Here is a 20,144-nt window from a genome sequence, read left to right as displayed (position 1 = left end):
CTCCGGGTGGAGCAGGAGCGGCCGCAGCGCGGGGTGAGGGGCTGCGCGGAGCCGGGCTGCGGAGCTGGGCGGGCGGGAGGGGCCGCACCCCGTGCCCCGCGGTCTTTCCCAGCAGGCGGGCGGCGCTGCCGAGCCCGGCACCGCGTGAGCCCGGGGCGACGCGCGGCTGCAGCGGGCTGGGCCGGCCGGGGGAGCCGTGCTTGGAGCCGTGCTTCGCGCCGCGCCTCCCGCTCAGCCGCGCCGCGCTCGGGGCGTTCTTTCTCTATCACCGCTTCGCGCCTTCGGTTCCCACCGCCCCCGGGTGTGACGTCCCCGTGCATGTCCCGCCGCTCCCCGGGATCTGCTCTGTAGCGTACGCGGGGCGGGGCGGCGCTCGCGGTGCCTGTACTGACTGCGCTGTAGCCCCGCGCTGTGCTCGCATTAAAGGTGTGTGTTTGTGCCTCGCACCGCGCCTCCGCCTCCTTCTTCCGCGTCCCCGCGCTCCGCTCCCGCCCTCAACACGGCGCCCGCGGGCGGGGCGGGAGCGCGCGCTCCGCCCTGTGACGTCACTTCCGGCCGACGCCGGGCGGGGAATGGAGGCGGAAGTGACGGCGGCGGCGGCGGCGGCGCGGTGAGTGCGGAGCGCGGCGGGCGCGGGGCCTCGGGGCCGTGGTGGGACTGCTGCCGCCCGCGGGTCCTCTCGGCGTTCCGGGCCGGCGTGGCGGGGCCCGGCGCCCACGGGGAGGTGTCCGGCCGCCCGCTGCTTGAGCCGCTCTGGCCCGGTAGAGCGCGGCTCGGGAAGGGCTGGTGCCCGCCGCTGCCCCGTGGCCCGCTCCCGCTTGCAGTCCGCCCCGAGCGGCTCTCGGAGCTGTTCGAACCCGGATCCCGAAGCCAGGGGAAGGGCTCGGTGCCTTTTGCGCAATGCCTCTGGGCTCAGCCGGGGCGGCCTGCTGCTCCGGTCCTCCCTTGGGCTGAGTTCGTTTGTGCACTGCGGGCTGTGCGGGAGGGCCGGGGAGGTGTCTGCGGGGTGCCCGGAGCTGAGCTCTGTGTTCTAGGGAGGTAGAACAGAAAGGAGCCCTCCACCTCGCAGAGCTCAGCACGCACTTCCCAGCGTTACATACATGCTTCTTTCCTCAGCAGGTCACAGGCTTAGGCTGCAGGCATGAAATAGAGTGTTTCTTGCAGAAAGGAACAGATTTCAATGTGTACACCTGGACTCTTTTTTTTTTTTCCCTACTTTTTTTTCCTTATTTTGGGAAAATGAAAACTATTTGCATAACTGCTGAGAGTCCCGGGCCCCAAATAGAGGGGCAGCCCAGTGCCTGGCCCTGATGCTGGGCTGGAAGCTGCGTGTCTCTGCAGGGCTGGGCATTAGGCATGAGGCTGGGACGGCCCAGGAGCCATGGGCTCACCTCTGTGTGTGCTGTAAGACAGAGGGAAAGAAAAATCGATTCAGTTCTGGGGGAGAAAACAGATCTCTCCTGGAGGTAGCTGATGGGGACAGCAGCAGGTGGAAAAAGGCCATTGCTTCATGCCACCACGTGCCTTGCTTATCAGTGGCATGAGAGAACCAGTGGGCAGCAAGGAACCTGTGACCTGCGTGTTAAGTGGAGATCTGCAGGGTGAGCTCTCGACTTAAAAACTGGACTTTCTGTCTTTTTAATAAACGTACGTGAAATGACCACAGCGTGTTGTAAACAGCTTCCATGCCTGGCGATCTCCCCTAATCTGTGAAATCTCTGGCAGCGTGGGGATGTCGCTGAGGCTGTGACGCAGGCTGGGAAGCCTGTGGCTGCGGTGGGCATGGGGCTGATGCCACAGGCTCACGTGGCTCGCTAGGGATCTGCAGCAGTTGGTGAGGGTGGGTGGCTTTGAGCCAGGGGTGCTGATAAATTGCTTGTGTTTTTGTTGCTTGGTTATTATCACTGACGTAACCTGTAATGGGTTCCGTGTCGCCTTGCAGCGTTAGTGCTGCTCTTCATCAAAGAGGGCAGATTTATGTTGGATATAAGGAAAAAATCTTTTACAGTGCGGGTGGTGAGGCACTGGAGCAGATTACCCAGTGATGTAGATGCCTCATCCCTGGAGACTTTCAAGGTGAGGCTGGATCAGGCCCTGGGAAACCTGACCTAGCTGTGGTGGCCCTGCTCATTGCAGGGGAGTTGGACTCGATGGCCTTCAGAGGTCCCTTCCAACTCTGGATTGCAAACCACATCCTTACAAACGCCATAAGGATCACAGGAGGAGGTGTCCTAGAGCCAGAAGGGGGAGGTCAGTTTGTGGCTGCTCTCTGCACACGCTGGGGCTGTGGCTTTGTCAAGAAAGAGTTATGGGCTGCAGGTGACCCTGCAGGACTGTAAGCTTCAGAGTGCAGTCTGAGTGTATTCGGAGAGGAAAAATCTCATTCTGGGAAAATCTTAAGCATTAGTTCCTCTTGACTGGATATTAACGTAAGTAGGACTGCACAAAAGAGACCCAAAAAATGACACATCGACATTATGTCTCGGTGGAGCAGTGGGTGACTGCCCAGCGAGCTCGCTGCAGCGCAGCTTCACGCCGCAGTCAGCTTGCAGGACGCAGCCACAGCGGGGGTGTTGCATCTTATGCAGGGCAGCCTTTGGGAGCTGTTTTGTCAGCAGGGATTACAGGGTGGGGTTTCAGCTATTTCGGCTGACACAAACTTGTAAGGTGTTTGAAACAAACAAACAAACCCCCAAACCAAACGCTGTATTTGTGTTCCTAAAAGGGCCAGGCGTAATCTGACTCTATCACTCTGTGAAAGACGTAAACACATTAAGTCTAGGTATGATATATTGCTAGAAAATTTCCAGGAAGAAGCGATATCTTGTGAGATTACTGTAATTAGGAATGTGTTTGGGCATTTTATGGGTGGAAAATGAGTTAAACTTTCCGTCACACTGTTGCACTTAAATGGCTTCTGTCTCCAGTTGCCATCCATCTGCCTTTCTGCGGTTCTCTGCGCTAGCTGGCAGGCAGTGATGGTTTGTCCCTTCGATTTAGCTGCAGCTTGGCACGAGTGGCTTGCTGCACAAGTTTCTCTGGTTTAAATGCAGATCAAATCTGCAAAGCTGTGCTTTAGCTTCGGGAGAAGAGGAGAGTCAGTGCCCCATGAAGGTGAGTTACGCTGGAGGACCGTGTTTGTCCTGGAAGCAGCATGATTCTGTGGGGCAGGAAAGGGGTTTGGTTCCTGTGCTTGGAGTGGGGACAGCTGCCCCGTGCTGTGCTGTGGGAGCGAGCAGCCTTTGGAGCTCGGAGAGCTTGTAATTGTTTGTAATTATCAGCTATGTCTTGTGCAGTTTGTAATTATTTCCTTTCCTAGGAAATCCTTCTCATGCAGTGTCTCAGGTGAGGCCTCCTGTCCCTGAGCAGAGCTGATGCTGGCCACCAGACCCAGCACATGCAGCAGCGTGATTGCTGCAGCACCACATGATCCTGTCACTGTGTATTTCACTGCAAGGTGCTGGGTGCATTAAAACCCCCAGGGAAGTATTCTGTGCCCTCTACCAATGGGAGACAAAATGTCGGCTGCTAGAGGACAGAAAAGTCATCTGAAACGCACGCTATTGTTTTCTGCTTGTCTTCAATTAAACTGATTACCAGACTTCTTTGTTGTTCAGAGATCAGACTGTTTCATGTGCTGCCAGCACGTACTTCGGCATTGCGGGCACTGGGATTTCCTGCATTGTTTGAACCCTTGTGGTCATTGTTCTGGCCCTCCATGTGCTGTGGCAGGGGAGCGAAGGGCAGCACTCAGATTCTGAAAGAAGAGAGAAAGAACTGCTTTAAAGGCACGGAGAGCTCTTTGTAATCAGCGGCTCCTAGGGTCACTGCTGCAATAGAAGGGCAATTGCCAGGGCTGGCAGTATAATTACTGCTTTCTTTTCTTGTTCTCATCCCAGTCTGGATGACAGTGGTGTGGTTTGTAATGCCTCGCAGAAGCGTGCCTTTGGAGCGGCGTTAAGATGATGGTGCCCATTTGGGACCGGGCGGAGAAGAAGCCCAGTTTCATCGCACGCTGCTTGCAGGAAGAGTCACAGGTGCTAGAAGCGCTCTGCTGTGCCCTAGAAGTTTCCTGGCTCCCTGCCCTGTGGGCAGCAGTGTTCGCAGGGGCTGTGCCCGAGCTGCGACCCAGCAGCATCGCCGCAGTGCTGGGGAGGGAGGGCTGCTGCTCCCAGCTCAGCGCGGGGAGGTCACCCCTCCAACTCCTGCCAGCACCCACGATGGCAGGAGCTGCTGTTGCTCCGCTCCTGTAAATCATTTGCTCAGCCCGTGGCTGTGGCCTCGTACCTTGACCCCCCTCATGGGCTGGCTCCCTGCAGTGCCAGCAAAGCAGCACTCTGCTCGCTGCAGCCGGGGTCGGACCCACTGCTCTTTCTCTCCTTCCCCGCTCGTCCTGCCACTGCCGGGTGCCCACCATGTGCTGTGACAGGTCGGGATCCGATGCCCACGAGGAGTTCTCTCAGGTGCTGGGAAAGGCAGATGAGATCCTTGGAGCGAGGGCTCTGGAGGAGGATACAGCTTCTACATTATTGATTTAATTGAATTTGCATGATGTTGTGCAGCCTGGATTCAATTGCCCGGAGCGAGATCTTGTACTCGATGTGCCGTAGCAGAATAAATGCCAGAGCGCTTAGGTAGAAGTGCTTCATAGCTGCAGCCCTGAAAGCCCAGGGAGTGCATGGGGGACTGACCAGGCCGTCCCCTTTGCTGCTGCTCTCAGCCATCTTTCCTTGGAACTCCTTTGCTCCTTCCCTGTGCTCCATCCCGCCGGGCTTGCTGTTTCTACCCCTGGGTGCCAGCCTGGCTCTATTGTGTGAGCCGCCCTGTTGAGCTGAGCTGTCATCCTGGAGTCTCTCCTTGCTGCTCCGTTTCCTTCTAGGATCTCTGCAGCGGGGCCGTGTGCTGCACTGACGCAGCCCTGCAGCAGCGAGCCCCCTCGTTATTGGAGCCGAAAGCCGGAGGGCTCTGCGCTCACACCGCTGCTGACTCGAAGTTCTGTGCTGGGGGAGTGAATTGTTCAGGCGGACGATCTGGGCACGTGGCTGCCGAGGCGCAGTCATGGAAAATTGGCTCGGTTGTCATGTTTATTTGCTCGGATAGAACCTTGTAGGACATGGGCATGCAGCTTTTCCCAAGGCTGCTGGAATGTGTTGTTCTTTCTTCTGCTATTTTTTTTTTTTTAAAGAAGCACTGTCTGAGAGAGGCCTGAAAACGATATATAAAGTTGTTTATTATTGTTGTGGGTGATGCTCCAGACTTCTGTAACCAATGAGGGGCTTTCCCTTTTTCCTTTGTAGAAGATAAATAGCACAGAATCCCGTTGTTGCTGTAACGGTAACTCCCAGCACTGAGCTGGCAGAGCTTAACAGTTTGCCCCTTTGAAATCACCAATGGCAATGTACATGCTCCTGCGAGGGCAAGGAGTTCTTCATCTGCTCATCCTCCTGAGACTTGTGTTTGCCATTTCTCATTTACCACGTCCTCTTCTTTTGAGCGTTTGGGCTGACGGGCTCGGGGCCATGTATTCAGAACTCGGGGCTCCTGCAGTAGGAAGCTGGTGGGGTGGGTGAGGGTCTGCTTGCTGCAGCCCCTGCCCTTTGCAGGAGCCCAGCCCTGTCCTGCACCGAGTTCTTTTCAGTCGAGCTGAAGGAAAACGATTTGATTATTTGGAAGAAGAGGGACGCACCATTAATGATAGATCGATACGGATAGCAGGAGAAACTAAAGTAGCAGTTGTTAGCTCTTCTTCCACTCCGATGAAATCAGATTTGCCCAGTTTCAGTCTAAACGTGTGCATGCATTTTCCTCCAAAGAGGAAAGCGTTTGCTCTCCTGCCTGCTGTAGGGCTGGGCTGCAGCACTCACACGGTGGTGTCTGGTTGGGGATGGTGCTGGATAGCTTTCTTCTACTCCCACGCAGAGCATGTTGGTGTTTGTTTCTCTCTCCCCTTGGGAGCTCGTGTGCTCGTTACACCAGGGCACATCTTTGTGTTGGGAAATAAGGGCCTGTCCCGCCCGGCATCAGGCTGCGATACGCAGCGGGTGGGAGAAGCCTTTCCAGCAAGAGGAGCTTTCAGTGTGTTCTTCACGAGGAAGACCTGCAGGAGCAGCCACGCCGTTCAGCACAGAATCCATGGCCTTCTTATCCGTGCTCTGTGGCCAGCAGAGCTCATTTCTTCCTCTAAAGAAAAAAATGGTGCCATTTGTGTGCGTCCCCACCTCCCCCCTCTGCTGCGTGTAGGAGACCTCCAGTGTCAGAGCTGCTTGGCCCCAGCTGTGTGGCAGCACAGCGGCCCGTCGCCTCCTGTGAGATGTTTCCAGCCTGAATATCAGGCAGTGTCAGAATACTCGGTCACTTTTTGCTGCGTTCCAAAATCTGTTTTAACTGTTCTTTCCGTTGCTGCAGGTGAAGGAGGAGAAGGGTGTCTGAACACCTATGAGTGAGCTGCAATGGATAACAAAGACTCGGAAGCTGAGATCCACCCTCTGAAGGCGGAGGATGCAAAGGCTCAAGAGAACCACGAGAACTCTGTTGAGAGGAGAATTATCATCAAGCAGTCGTCGCAGCTGTCTCGGCTGTCCCGCTGGCGCACCGCTGCCTTCTTCATCTCATTATTTTTGTGTCTGATAATTGTGTTTGCCTTCTCGTTTATCATTCCTTGCCCAGAGAGACCCGTTTCAGAGAGAACGTGGCTCCGAAACTATGACGATGCAGGTGAGTTTGCCGTAGTGGAATGAATTGTTACCTTGTGTCCCGTTCCCTTATGTGTTATGAATTCAAATTGCAGAACTCTGCCTAAGCCCGATCTGGAGCTGGGCCTGCAGGGGTGCTGCTCTTGGGAGCGAGGGCTGTGAATATCTGACCTGGATAAGCAATGGCCCGTCATAATTGGAGTGGCCTTCCAGGAGGTGTGTACAGGATCTAATAGAGAAATTAAATGCTGCTCTGAAGCACTAACGAGCTCACAGACTGGTCTTACCTGGAAAAAAAAAAGTGAGGAAGGGTGTCTAGGAGTAAATCTGTGTTGCAGTTTGGTCTGCAAAGTGCTCCCTTGAAATTTGGGCTTAGGTTTGGGGACCATTAGGCATCCTTTCTCTATCAGTGTGACTTTCCAGCTTTTCTCTGTGGCTAACAGGGAGGGGAGAAGAGCAATTGCATCTTGTTATTTTATTAGCTTCACGAAGCTGTAGTTGCTTTAATCAGCTCTTTAACCTGGGAACTGCTCCTTGGTGACTCAGCATCCACTTCTGTCAGTGCTTTCCTTTAATCTTGTGTGTGGTGGTTGTGTACTGGTTAAGCTATAACTGCAGAGATAGTGCTTCCCAGCAGGGACTGAACTTTATGCTTTAATACCTAAATCCAAAGTTCTGCTGCTTTGAGCTATATATGGCTGCTTTTAGCTGAAAGTGAGAAAAATTACATGTTTGGGACTGGTTTCCCCCTCCTCCCCCTTATTTTGGGAATAGCAACCCCACCCCAAGACCGGAGTTGTTCTTTGTTAAACATACATCAAATTCCAGATGCCTGGCTATAAAAAGAGACAAATCCTCCGGGGGATGACAAATGAAAACAAATAATCCTTTGGCACTAACTTCTAGTGCTTAGCGCTCATGTAGATGCCTTTTTTTGTGTGAATACAAAAGCCAGTTTGTCCTGATGTTGTGCTGTCAGAGATGGAGGCAGTGAGTGGGTCTCTGGGAATGCGTGCTTTGCTGCAGCCAGCTGTGCTGATGGCTGAGGCAATCCTCACCAGTGCCTGGCTTCTGGTCTCTTTTACAGTGGCTTACCAGTTTCTTGCTATAGAAGATGTGAACGAGGACAAAGTGCAAGATGTCATCTTTGCTTTCAAAGCCAGCAATGGCAGCAGCAGCTTCAACAGCTCCTGTTTGGATGAAGGTAGCCGATTCTGAAACAGAAGGCCTTGTAGTAAGGGCTGCTCCTTTTAGTTGTGATCAATGGGGCTGCTGTGGCACATGTCCTGAGGTGGGTGCCAGTGTTGGAGTAGTGCCCGTAATGTCGATTCTCCTCTGTGTCATTAAGTTTGAAGCGCTGTGTGCTTCTGCCAGAAGAGAAATGAAGATAAGGGGAGAGACGGTGGTGCTGGGAGAGAAAACAGGGTGGGGAGAGGCGTGGGGCAAGGCGTAGCGCCCGGGCGGTGCGGTGTAACAGATGTGGGCAAGGGTCACACTCCCTCTGATGCATCTTCCCCGCAGGTCTGCCTTCTCCGTGTGTCTTCATCACTGCCGTGTCCGGCACGAACGGCAGAACGCTGTGGGAGAGGCCTGCTGCCACGGAGGTGGAATGGATGCAGTGCGGCATCAAGCAGCTGGGAGCAGCCCCGGGCTGCCTGCTGGTGGGGCAGCCGGTGTCGCTGGCCGCAGTTGACCAGCAGACAGGTGGGTGGCAGGTGGAAACAGGGGACAGCACCGCTTTCGTGCCTCACCTGGTGGCTGTCACGCCTTGGGAACGTGGATGGGACATCACGGGGTGACGTGGGCGGTGTACACAGAGTATTTATCATCTTGAAAACCTTGCCAGAGCCATTGGCTGGGCCATTGAGAGCTGCCTGTTCTGTCAGCGTGTCTGTTCCAAGGACTGGACTCCACTCTGATGGTTTGTGCCAGCTGCTGTATTATGAGGACAACTTTTCAACAACTTTTCAAACAGGAGAAGCAGGCAGTAGTCGTGAATGTTACTTGATGCTCTCGTGGGCTGGACACAAACCCGTGGTGTTTCTCAGTCGTTTGTGAACAAGTGCTAGGAGTGCCTGCAGCGGCAAGAAGCATGGGAGTTACGGGGACTGGAGACCTAAAAGCCATCAGGGAGAGTATGTAAGAGAAATACTCACTGGTCTGGGATTTTGCCTGATTTCTCTGGGAAGCCTTCTTCATTTATGCACCTCTAGATGGAAGGATGCTTCTTCATCTTGCCTGATGTGGGCGGGAGGGTAAAGAGTGCCTGTGCTTCCGGGGGAGCAAGTCTGCTGTGCCTGGAGCCTTCCTCTCTGAGGAAGGCTGAGATACGTTTCCATTTTGGGGGTCACTGTTTCAAAGCCTATAAACAACGCACGTTCTCTCTTGGAAGCATGCCTAGGATCCTGTCCTCTGTATCTGGTATTGCATCCCTTGCACCCTACTTTCCAAATACTGGGAGAGGGAAATAGCAAGAAATAAAGCTCTAAGAGATCTGTGGAAAAGCTGTTGAAGCTTTTAATTTCAAGTGTAGCTGGAACAGCACATGCACTCGCCGTCAGCTGGAAAGCTTCTGCAATAACTGAGATAATTAGCACCATTTTCCTCATCAACAGGCTTTAGTACAGGTTATTTATAGACATTAATGAAGTAGTTGCTTTTAGGTCAAAGCGTAGATAGGTGGCTGCTGAGCCAAAGCCTTGTGACTGAAGTCAGCCATAAAGAAACAGCACATGTGTGTAGAGAAGCAGCTGGGCTATGAGCCACAAGTCGCAGGAACAACCTGGTAGGAAAATATTCCGTAGATAAATTAAATTGAGAGATGAAAAATTGCTTCTGGTAGAAAAATGAATGCTCCAGCAGTTGACATAGTCGGTACCTTTTTGCTGTGGCTTTAAGCAGGTCAAAAGCAGTTGACTTTTGCAATGGGTTAGGAGGCCAGGTCGGAATAAAAGATCAGGTTAAGTGTATTTCACGTGGGGAAGTCTGGCTTTCATCACGGTGTACTAAAACCAGTTGCCAGATCAGTCTTTAGCTGTTAATGATTCATCATCCTGATGGATTGGTGAGATGCCAGGGACCTCTGCCTTCGATCTCTGCCTGCAGGAAGGTTGAAGGAGAGGTAGGCAGATTATCTCAGAGTGTCTGATGTGGGTTTGATAAGGTTAGTGCCTTCCTGTCAATTCAAATCGTATTATATCTTGCTTTCTTCGTTGCCACAATGAGTGACGTGAGCAAACAAGAAGGGAAGCATGGGTATTTGCGTGCTTGTGTTTGTGTGGGACATTCAACATTCCTGCATGTGAAGATAAAACAAGCGGTCTGGAACGCAAGAGTTTAAGATTACCTGTTCCAAATCAAAGCAAAGGTCTGTGGAGTTGGGTATTCTGCCTCTGCTGTGGCTGGAAGCAGCATCCAGAGGAGGAACATTGGTGGATGTGTGGTGATGACACCTTCTGCCTTTACTGTGTCCTCCAGCAGCCTGCGTGTGAGCCCAGAGAGCAGGCCTGGTGACATTTCTAAAGTGGAAGAAATGATGAAATAAAGCAGGACTCTTCACCCTGAAGAATGTATGACGAGGAGAAATAAGTCTGTGAAGTCACGAGCACTAAGTAGAAAAACAAAGAACGGTTGTTTCCCGTCACGGTTCTTCATTGCTCCGTGGTTCTTTTCTCTTTCTGCACATCTGCTGCGTGCAGAGGGCTGGGAACTCAAAGGTGTTCAGTAAACAAGTGGGCAAGGACATGGCAGAGGGGTCTGGCAGTGCTCAGTGCCTTCGTCTCAGGACGCGTGCGAGCTGCAGGCTGCATGCCCTGGGAAAGCACAGTGTTGGGGTGTGCGTTCCTCCACAGTGAAGCAAGCAATCCTGCTCCTTTCCTGGGAGGGAGAGCTGAGCTCAGCCACGGAAGTTTTGAAGTCCTGATTTTATTATTCCCTCCAGACCAAAACAAAACCCTTTGCCCAGGCTGGATTTACTGTCTAGGCACTTGTCTCCTTGGCTTCCATTGCTGTGCTTTTCATGTTATCTTGGACTCTAAGGGAGCGTCGCAGCACTCTGCCTGTCTGACAGAGCGGTCAGATCTCTCATTCACAGAGCAGGGTGGGGTTGGATTCACAGTTCGTGCTCCTTGGGGGTTGTGTTAGACCGTGCAAGCTCTGTAAGTCCTTTGTGTTGAAGCTGTCTCAGTTACCTGTATGAGTTTGCTAAATCAGACTTTTTCAAGGGAGTAATACACCTTTCTCTACAACTCTTCTCACTGTCTAACCAGCAAAGAATAGAGCCTTGTGCATCAAAACACGAATTTCAGCAGCCTGATCTTACTGGTGGAGCTTTGGACTATACTGAAGCCAGGATTTAGTTATTTCAAACTTGAACTGTCTGTAATTTGCCTGCTTGATTTTTGGTTGTTTTTTTAGGGGTAAAATTGTTTGCCTTCCCCTTATTTCCTTGGGGGCATTTTCCTATTTCATATCTGTTGTCATAGTAACAAATCCACGTATTTTTTTCAGTATTTCAGTAAAAGCTGTGGAGGAATCTCACTGGCAATGCAGCCTGCCTTAAATTACTGCAGGCAGCGTGGGGCAGCCATTCCTTGGCCCTCAGTGCAACTGCCTTCAAGACAAAGAACATAATTCCTTTGCATTCCTGAACTGAGGATGGCTGCATGGGATGCTGTTCGCAGGGGCTGGTTAAGGATTTCCCCTCAGATCACCTAGTTAGGCACTGAAGTCTTCCTTAAAAAAAGGAAAGAAATGAAAAACACCAAACCACAGCGGTCTCCCCTCTCAGCAAATACTGCTGCAAATTCCCCATGTCAGTGTCTGGAAGGTCGCCAGCAGCCCTGGGCAGAGTGCATCTGAGTGAAGCCAAAGCTCTGCTACCTGCACGGGCAAGCAGCTGATGGACAGAGCTGTCTGGAGTGCTGTGCTCTTCCAACCAGGGAGAGAGGAGGGGTGCAAGCTGAGCTGTGACTGCTCCGGGAGCATCTGCAGGAGTCAGGTTGCAGTAAAACGTGCTGTTGGGAGTAGCCATAAATTCAGCTTCTTTATGGCCTTAGGATGCCTGCACACGTTGAAATACACAGAATCAAGTTTTGAGATTGCCGGAAAGGATTTTCCATGCAGGAAACACAAAGGAAAATGTATGAACCTGGGGCACTGCAAGCAAGCTGCTCTTTGTGCCTGGCTGAGGGACTTGAGCCTTTATGCAGGCAGATGGAATTGCTTTCCTGTATGGGCTGGGATTGTGGATTCTGGGTCTCATTTGAGATGCAGAACCAGCCCACGATGAGTGTAACTGTGGCTGCCTTGCGGGGCTGATGGGCTGTCTGTGAGTGACTGCTGCAAAGTGCTTTGAGGAGCAAGAGTGTTTTAAAGCCTAAAGTGCTTTTAGTGAACATTTCCCAATAACTCTCTTCTAGGGGAAGTTCAGTGGAGACAGTCCGATGACTTTGGAGCTAATTATACTGTGCTGACTCCCTTGTCGGTGATTCCAGATGTGGACAGTGATGGGGTTCAGGACCTGATAATCTTCATTGCCACAGGAGATAAGGTATGTCGCTGTGAAGCTACCATAAGCCCTGTGACCAGGCCACAGGGCATGGCAGGAATGCTGTTTGCTTCAGGCCTGCAGAGGAAGTCCCCAGAGGCCTCTGATGTCTGCATTTGGGGAAGGTTCTTTCCCACCCTGCAGAAATGGACTCCCAGAGCAATGCAAGTGTTCTATGGCTTAAAAAGAAAACCAGCCAGGAACGTGTCTGTGTTCCTCGCTGCACGTTCCCAGGCTGTGTGTGGGGTGCACCTAAACAAGATGAGCTTGCAGTTTTCTAGGACCATGCTCAGAGAAGTGGAAGTGAACAAACCCTGACAGGTTTGGCTCCTGGATCAAAGCGTGTCTGACAGCCAGTGCCTCTGTACAGCCACTGCTCTTCTGATACCCTTCATGTCTGTGCTTTGCCTGCTTTGTGCAGTTCTCTTCCTAGCGTCGCTGTGCTGGTCAGTTCTGACTTGAGTTCATTTAGTGACATGGCAGTTAGTTGCCGTTTCTCTTTTCCAATATTGCTTTTCCCACTTCTTAGAAGGGGAGAAGTAACGTAGCTAAAAATGTTTTCATCACAATCCATCCACATCCATGACTGAGTGATGTGCATCACCTGCACGCACAGTCTGTCCTGTTTGAACCATGCAGAAGTTGTAGTTTTCCTGCAGGGCCCGTGGGAGGAGTGGGGCCTTGTCCCTGCACCAGAGCACTGTAAGCAGATTGAGTTTTGCTGTCTGAGGTGTTATTGTTCCCAGAGTCATCAGAAATTCTAGCTCTCTGCCTCCTACATTTCTCTTCTGTTTCCTTTCCTCGCCGCTTTTCCTATCCCAGTTATCTCAAGACTTTTATTTTTTAATCTTAGGTAGCCAAGACATTTTTGAATGTAGACTCTGTTCTGCAAAACTGCTGTATGATTTGTTTTCTGTTTAAACTCTCAGGCTGTTTTGGTACGAAACCCTTCCCTCCCTCCCTTGGGACTTGGCAGGCACTCTTTCAACTTAAGTAAAAGTACTCTGTGCATTGAGAAATGGCACAAATCGTGGGGAGCTTGAGCCCAGCACTGCAGCTGGGAAAGGCAGTCCCTTTAGAAGGGAGATTCGGCCCTTAAGGACAGTAATGTGTTGCTGCCAAGGGCTGGAGCTGAACACGATGCTGTACTGCTGTTTCCTGAAATGGCAGCGTTGAGCAGTGTATGGGGAAGCCTCTGGGTGCTTGGGTGGTAGGGACTTTAGAGGGCAGTTCCTTCTGACAGTCTCAGTGACCCCTACCTGCTGCAAGCTTCAGCACAGACACATCTTGGAAAATAAGGTTTTTTTCAGGATACATTGCCTGTAGCACCTCACAGAAGGTATGAAGCAGTGCACTGGGTGAGGCACTGTGTATTCTCCCTGGCTATGTGTGTACCATTGGTTGCTGCTCCCCCAGGGCAGCTGCTGCACCAGTGCTTTCCAGTAAAGGTGAAGCTGTTCAGCGAGTGCTGGTTTGCCTCTCTTCCCATATGAGAGGCTGGGAACAGCTGGTGGATGTGCTGCTCTCCTCCCCAGCCACGAGTGTTGTTCCCCAGCAAACTCTATCCCTTATTCACTTACCAGGCTTCCCCAAAGTCACCCGGAGGGCAGCAGATTTTCTTTGCTTCCCATTTGTCCTGCTCAAGGAGGAGGGAAGCTCTCTATTCTTGCCTGGCTCAGCCCCCCTACACGATGCTGCTTCTCAGTCCTGGTGTGCCTTGCTTTCCCCAGGTCACACCTCTTGCCCACTCATTTGAATTTCGTTGTGACTCTAGCCTTTTTTCTCTTGGGTGAAGTGTTGTGTGGATTCTTTGCTCTGGTACCTGCACTAAGAGAATATAAAGAAACCTGGCAGCTTTTTTAAAAAATTTAAATTAATCTCTGTGATCTCTAAGCAGCTGCAGGAGGATGATATTAGGGCACTAAAAATAGTAGCAGAGCTACTCTATGACCAGAACTTGGATCCCCCTGCTCTTGGCAGGCCTGCAAGGACAGCAACAGCTGTGCTGGCTGGTCGGCACCATGCTTCCTGCAGGCACTGTGAGAGAGCACTGTGTGAGAACACTGTATTTGGAGTGATGCAGCTTTGACCCTGATTTTTTTCTTTTTTAATCCCATCCCTGTGTAGATTAAGACCTTCATCCATTCAGGAAAAAATGGCAAACAGATTGGCACCACTGGAAGCCTGAACGTGGACGGGGAGGCTCGTTATGTCATGCTGAGCCTGGGCTCCTCCCACTACTTCCTTTTCTATACAGGTACAGTCCTATTTAGGACTTCAGTCTGAAAGAATGATTATAACTGTGAAGTATTAATTACTGGAGGGTTGTTGGAAGTAGTGTTTTGCATTCTCAAAAGCTGTGTCATGTTTCATGTCGTGAAGGAGGTATTTGAGGTCAGGAGAAGGAGGGACTTTTGCTGAAATTAAAGTGTGTTACACACTGTAGTAATTTCATTTGAAAAAAGTTGAGAACATAGGTTTTAAACAGTCATTGAAATAGCAAGTGATTCTTGTGGAACTCTTGGGTTGTGAACAGATAAGGTGCTAGAAGTGCTCAAAAGCAGGCTGCTTTCTCAAGATACTGCTGCAGCCCTATGATGTAAGCCCTAATTCATTGTTCATCTGCCAGATCCACTTCAGACGTGATCTGGGAATTCACACAAATGCAGGATAACGTATCTCCCTCGTCTTTGCTTTCCTTTTTTTGCACAGCCAACTCTCTCTACGCGTATTCCCTGAAAGATCTCTACAGTGCAGCGACTGGGATGGAAATTAAGCTTCGTGGCCTCGAGCACGATCCTCAGTGGGAGAAGAACATCGACCGCACCACGCACCGCCTGCCCCCTCTCAGGTTTGGTATCGTGTCTCGGTTGCTGGTGGGTTGGAGGGTCCTGGTGTTCCTGCCTTTGTTCTGTCCTGACTGCCCATACCTTGGCAGGGGGGCTGGTATTGGTGGCTTTGTCAGGATTTCACAGTGAAGGAGGGAAAGCAGGTTGGGATTTTATGTTTGCGTGCAAGTGGAGCATTCCTTGTACCTCAGACAACTAATCCAGAGCGTGGCAACTGCAGAACTGGTGCTTCAGCTCCCAGCCCTGCTTGTCTTCCCTGCCCGTTAGGATGAGTCTGTGACTCTTACTGTGCAGAGGGAAAAAAACTTAAAAGGATTCCCCTCCTGCCCCCAAAACAAAGACCACCAAGAACCAACATTCCTGATCTAGAAAGCGTAATCAATTTTCTGTTCTTGTTCAGCACTGGAGACCTTCGTTACCTGGCAAAAATTCCTGGTAGATCATGGGAGAACATCCTGGTTGTGAGCTCGGAGATGGCCACGCTGATCAGTGCACAAAATCTTCAGACACTGTGGACCCTCAACGTGTCCCGTATCAGGAGGTAATGTTACCTGCGTGGATTCTGTATGGCATTCCCAGGTTTCCAGCAGCAGTGATCCTGGCAGATGCTATTTGGTTTTTTCATTTGAAACATAAAAGCCTGTGATGTAGCAGTTGAGTCTTTTGTATTAGGGGTTCTCTGGAAGGATAGCAGCTGCTCTGAAAGAGCAGGGTATGCACAAGCTGTTAGGCTGTGTTGTGATCTGTCCATTCTCCTCCTTTCTCTTAGCGAGCCACTGCTTGGTTACTACAAACCCGATGTTCTTGATGTTGTCCTTGAGAGTGAGATTGGACCCAACAGGAAAAAGGTTTGAGAGCTCTTCCTTTTAACTTCCTTTTTCTCTGCATGCCTCAGCTCAAGCAGACGTTGAGTCGAGGGCAGCTGGTATGATGTGCTGCCTCCAGCTGATTTTAGAAGGCTTTTGGCTGGGAAGGGATCTCTTTTAAGAAGCTACTGAAGCCAACCCAGGCACTTTAATTCTCAGCAAGTGACTTCGATGACAGAGCTTTGAACCCCTTGAAATAACTTGCAAGACTTGTGACTTCACTCTAACGTGGTCCACCCCAGGTCTCACAGCTCTGTGATCAAGTAGAAGCTCAGCTTCAAGTGTTTCCTTGTCTTCCCATGTGTCAGATACTTGCTCCTTTAGACAGTGTGGGATGGAGACAGGTGACTTGACCTCTTTCTCACAGCTCATAGAGCTCTTTGATACGAGTTCCTTTTCTTTCTTCCCTGCTAGGTTATGATTGTTGAGGGTGGATCTGGAGCAGTCCAATGGGACCTGAAGCTGAACTCCAGAGCAGAGAGCCCCAGGCCAGGCACACTTTCTACTGCTGATCACCGGTCCACCTTCCTCATCTGGGGCGAATACCAAGTAGCAGGAAATGAAACGGTGAGTGGTGCTGCTGAGTGGCTGCTGTTTTCTGGACTTGGAGTCAGGATTGTCTGGAGCCACCCCCTTTTCCCAGTGTTCACTTTCAGATCTGTGTGTTCCACTAACACTGCCTCATTCTGCACAGGGTGTGGGGTAGCCACATGTCTCTGATCAGTCTGGTCTGTGTGCAGCAGGGATGTGGTCTAGTCTGTCCTAGGTCCTCACAGTGTCCATAGCAGTGTCTGTGCTAGCAGCTAGTGTGGCACCGGCAACATTCATCATCCTCAGCCTGGCTGCATGGAGAAAATGGACTTACTGGCTGTCTGAGCAAAGGCACTGGGTTGCTGGTAGCCTTGCCTCAGTGTGCAATTGTAGGTGAGTTGAGAGGCTGCTGGCTTAGTACCTCTGAATCTGCTGCTGTTTGACCTGGAGCCTCTGCAGCAGCACTGCAGGCTGTGATGTCGCATGGCCACATGAATATCCTCTCTGTGCTCCCAGGCAGTCTCTGACGGCCCTGATGTGTTGCTCAGCTGTGTGACAGAGCCCTGCTGGAGCAGTGGCTGGCAGTGTTAGTGACAGTTTGTGTCTTGGAGGATGCCTGAACACCAGCTGAACTTCCTGTGCTTTTCTTGCTGAGTCTGTTGGCCCTGAGGCAAACCTATCTCCTGCACACAGCAGACAGGCCTGTTGTTTGCAGGAAGGTTGGGCTGGGTCGTAAGGCACCAAGCAGTCAGTAAAATCCCAGTGCCAGTGCTGGTGGCATCAGATGGGAAAGGTTGGCCAGGCACAGACAGGTATCTGACTGGTTGCACTCTGAACATGAAGTAATGGCTGAGCCTGGTGTTTGGGATAACGTGTGGGTCCGTGTTCTGAGCGTGTCCTGTTGGTTACAGGTATCAACAGCTCCTCTACAGAAGCTGTATCTTTTCCATCCTTCCTACACTAATGTCCTGTTGGAGCTCCGCAACAACACAGACCAGATAATTGCCTTCAGTGGTAAGTTCTCCCCCTTCTGCCCATCCAGCGGGGAGGTGCAGGAGGACACCTGCTGCTGCCTCCAGGTCTGCTGGGTGCACGGTGTTGGGCTCATGGCAGACATCTCATGCTGGGCTGTTCCTTCTGCTCTGTTACAGCCACGCTGTTCGAGCGGAGCCGGCACGCCTGCTATGTGCTGTTGAGGGGGCCTCAACCCGGCGAGGAGCCTGGGCTGGTGTCTCTGATGAAGCGTAAGCTGAAGGAGGATGTCTCTGAGAGCAGGGTGATCTGGCTGAGCCAGGTGGCTGTGGACAGTGAGCAGTACATCCGTGACCGCCTCTACAGGATGCGGTTCCACAGCAGAGTGTGAGCTTGCCAGGAGACCGGGAGAGTCTGCAGGCTGCCTCTCCTCTGCAGCAGTGCTCTTAGCAAACCCAGATCATGGATTCCAATGGGAAGCTGCCTTTCTCGATCCGCAAACCAAAGCGTGGCCGGCAGAGAAGCACCCCCAGTGCCTGGGTATGCCCAGGATGAGGGAGCAGCTGCCAGTGCATCCGTTGTCAGAGCTGATGGGACTTCAGTGCTTGGCCACCACTGAAGTGTCGTGAGCTCAGGGACGAGGGCTTTCCCCTTGGTCTTTTTGTGCCCACAGAACTGTGCTGGCTCAGCCTGTAGATGGAGGAAAGAGTGCTCACTGGGAATTCCTGCACTGATTGTTTCTTGGGTGCTTGCATGAGAAGTGGAGCTTCTGTGTGTGGTGTTAGGTTTCCTTTCTGAGTCAGCTCTCCTGGCTGCCAGAGAGGTGCTTGGCTGCAGGCTGATTTACAGTTACCCTCTCCTGAATTTGGGCCCCTGCTTCAGTAGTGGGTATGTGTAGTGCTAGATTCCAGCCTTATGATTGGGCTAGGTCTTACCTGGGCCAGCAGAGCGCAGGTTGAAGTGTCATTCTACTTAGAAAATGACCTTTTCTCCTAAGAACAGCCCCATATGCCTCCCCCTGCAGACATGAGCCTACCTATGTTTTCTGTGCTGCTTCCTTTCCGGCCAGGCTGTGCAGTACTGGTGACACAGAAAGGGAGCTGGGCTCCTACCTGACTTATGCATCAACGTTCCCCTCACCCCATTGTGTGTTTATAGGGGATATGAAAACCACCATGAGCCTAGGTTGGCTGGTCCCTGCAGGTACGGACACCACCTCTCCTCTCAGTTTCAAGGTAGAGGGGGATCTTGGCCATTTTTTAAGAGTAGAATTGCACTTTAACCTCTCCTGTTTGGGAATCCTGTTCCCAAATGGCAATGCCAACTGTCCTGCAAATGCTCCTGCAGCCTTACAGCTGCCATGGAGCCCCATCTGAGCATGGTCCCCTCTGCCAGGAGATGGTTATGCTGCAAGACAGACAGGAGCCACTTGGTGAAACGACACGAGCTGTTTTTGCAGCACAGCTCCATGGAGAGCTCTGTGCTGCCTCCTTGCCCTGGATTGAAGCAATGCTGGGTGAGGAACTCCAGGTTGTTGGCTCCGAGGGGCCAACCTGGTGGCCCTAGGGAATGGGTTGCTGTGTGGAGGTGGCATCTCGCTTGGAGGCTTCTTCATCGTGAGGTGTACGCTGTGGTGGGCACCAGTGCAGGCTGTGGAAGCAGCGTGCAAAGCCTGGAAAAGATTTTGAGTTGGCTGCCTGGTCTGAAGCCTGCTGTCCCTGCCCCAGCTGCACTGAGACACGACCACTGTTCGTACACTGGTGTCCATTTGATTGCTGTGAAGAAGGTGGGCAGAAAACGCACAGCTTAGCGTGATGGAGTTTGTGCCCTAGAAACCTCTCCGTTTCGTGGTGCTGAAGGGGGTTTAGCCAGCACCTTCCTCCCTTGCATAGCCTGAGACCGTTGCATGAGTAGGCACAGGGTGAGCACCTTGCACCAGGTTGTGTAGAGTCCTGGCAGCTCTCCCAGTCCTGCAGCAAGGCGAGCTGCAGCGTCTGCCACAGCGGCATAGTGCTTGGAGCAGGCACCTGTTGCTGCTGTCAGGTTGCTCTGGGGCTGCCCGAAGGATGCACCCCGGCCCAGGGCTGAGTGCTGCAGGTCGTGTCCCGCTGCAGTTCTGCAGCTGGGAGCAACGTAGCTGGGCTGGATTCTCATCATAATGACGCTGTCCTTCATCTTCAGCTCCTGACTCAGACCTGACTTTTCCAGTCGGTAACACTGAACGTCCCTTCAGGAATGCTGGGTTTCTGGCTCTGGGGGGCTTTTCTGGCTTTAAGTTGTCCTTTCGTGTTTCCAAATACTTTGGAGACCCAGAGTTCCCTGTGGCAGCTCAACTAAATGCATCAGTGCCAAACCAGCACCTTCTTAACAAGTCCTTTTTCCAGCTTCTTTCCCTGTGTAATTGTTTTTGCAGTATTTAATGAATGACTTCGTGCCTTGATTCAATAACTCAGATGGGTGATGATGGTATTATATCACTGTGTTCTGCATTCGTGTGTTTTTTAACACTAAGACTGTTCGGTTCTTTAACTTATTGCAAATTGTGCTGTACAGGACTCGGTCTAACTGTAATGGTTTCAATAAATCCTCTTTTGCATTGTTTGTAAATGGAGCCCTGCTTCTGTTGTTGCTGCTAGCGAACAGCTGAAGTTATGCGAGAACGGAGAGTTTTGGCAGCCCTTCGTGT

General features: G+C 51.9%; 1 protein-coding gene across 2 annotated transcripts; it reads left to right on the top strand.

The window, feature by feature from the left end:
* On the top strand, positions 242 to 20,065 carry FAM234A (family with sequence similarity 234 member A). 2 transcript variants are annotated; one of them, XM_021411092.1, is made up of 12 exons: positions 242 to 610; positions 6,406 to 6,714; positions 7,780 to 7,896; positions 8,214 to 8,396; positions 12,113 to 12,243; positions 14,368 to 14,497; positions 14,953 to 15,091; positions 15,490 to 15,630; positions 15,859 to 15,937; positions 16,370 to 16,522; positions 17,398 to 17,500; positions 17,638 to 20,065. In XM_021411092.1, exons 2-12 carry the CDS (start codon positions 6,450 to 6,452, stop codon positions 17,847 to 17,849), a joined length of 1,653 nt encoding a protein of 550 aa, XP_021266767.1. In that variant the 5' UTR covers positions 242 to 610; positions 6,406 to 6,449; the 3' UTR covers positions 17,850 to 20,065. The 2 variants fall into 2 exon arrangements, with proteins under 2 accessions (XP_021266767.1, XP_021266768.1); XM_021411093.1 differs by lacking the exon at positions 242 to 610 and adding an exon at positions 2,517 to 3,114.

This window comes from Numida meleagris, chromosome 13, assembly GCF_002078875.1.
Source record: "Numida meleagris isolate 19003 breed g44 Domestic line chromosome 13, NumMel1.0, whole genome shotgun sequence".
In the NCBI taxonomy this organism is placed as follows: Eukaryota; Metazoa; Chordata; class Aves; order Galliformes; family Numididae; genus Numida; species Numida meleagris.
This window is presented reverse-complemented; position numbering and strand designations above follow the sequence as displayed.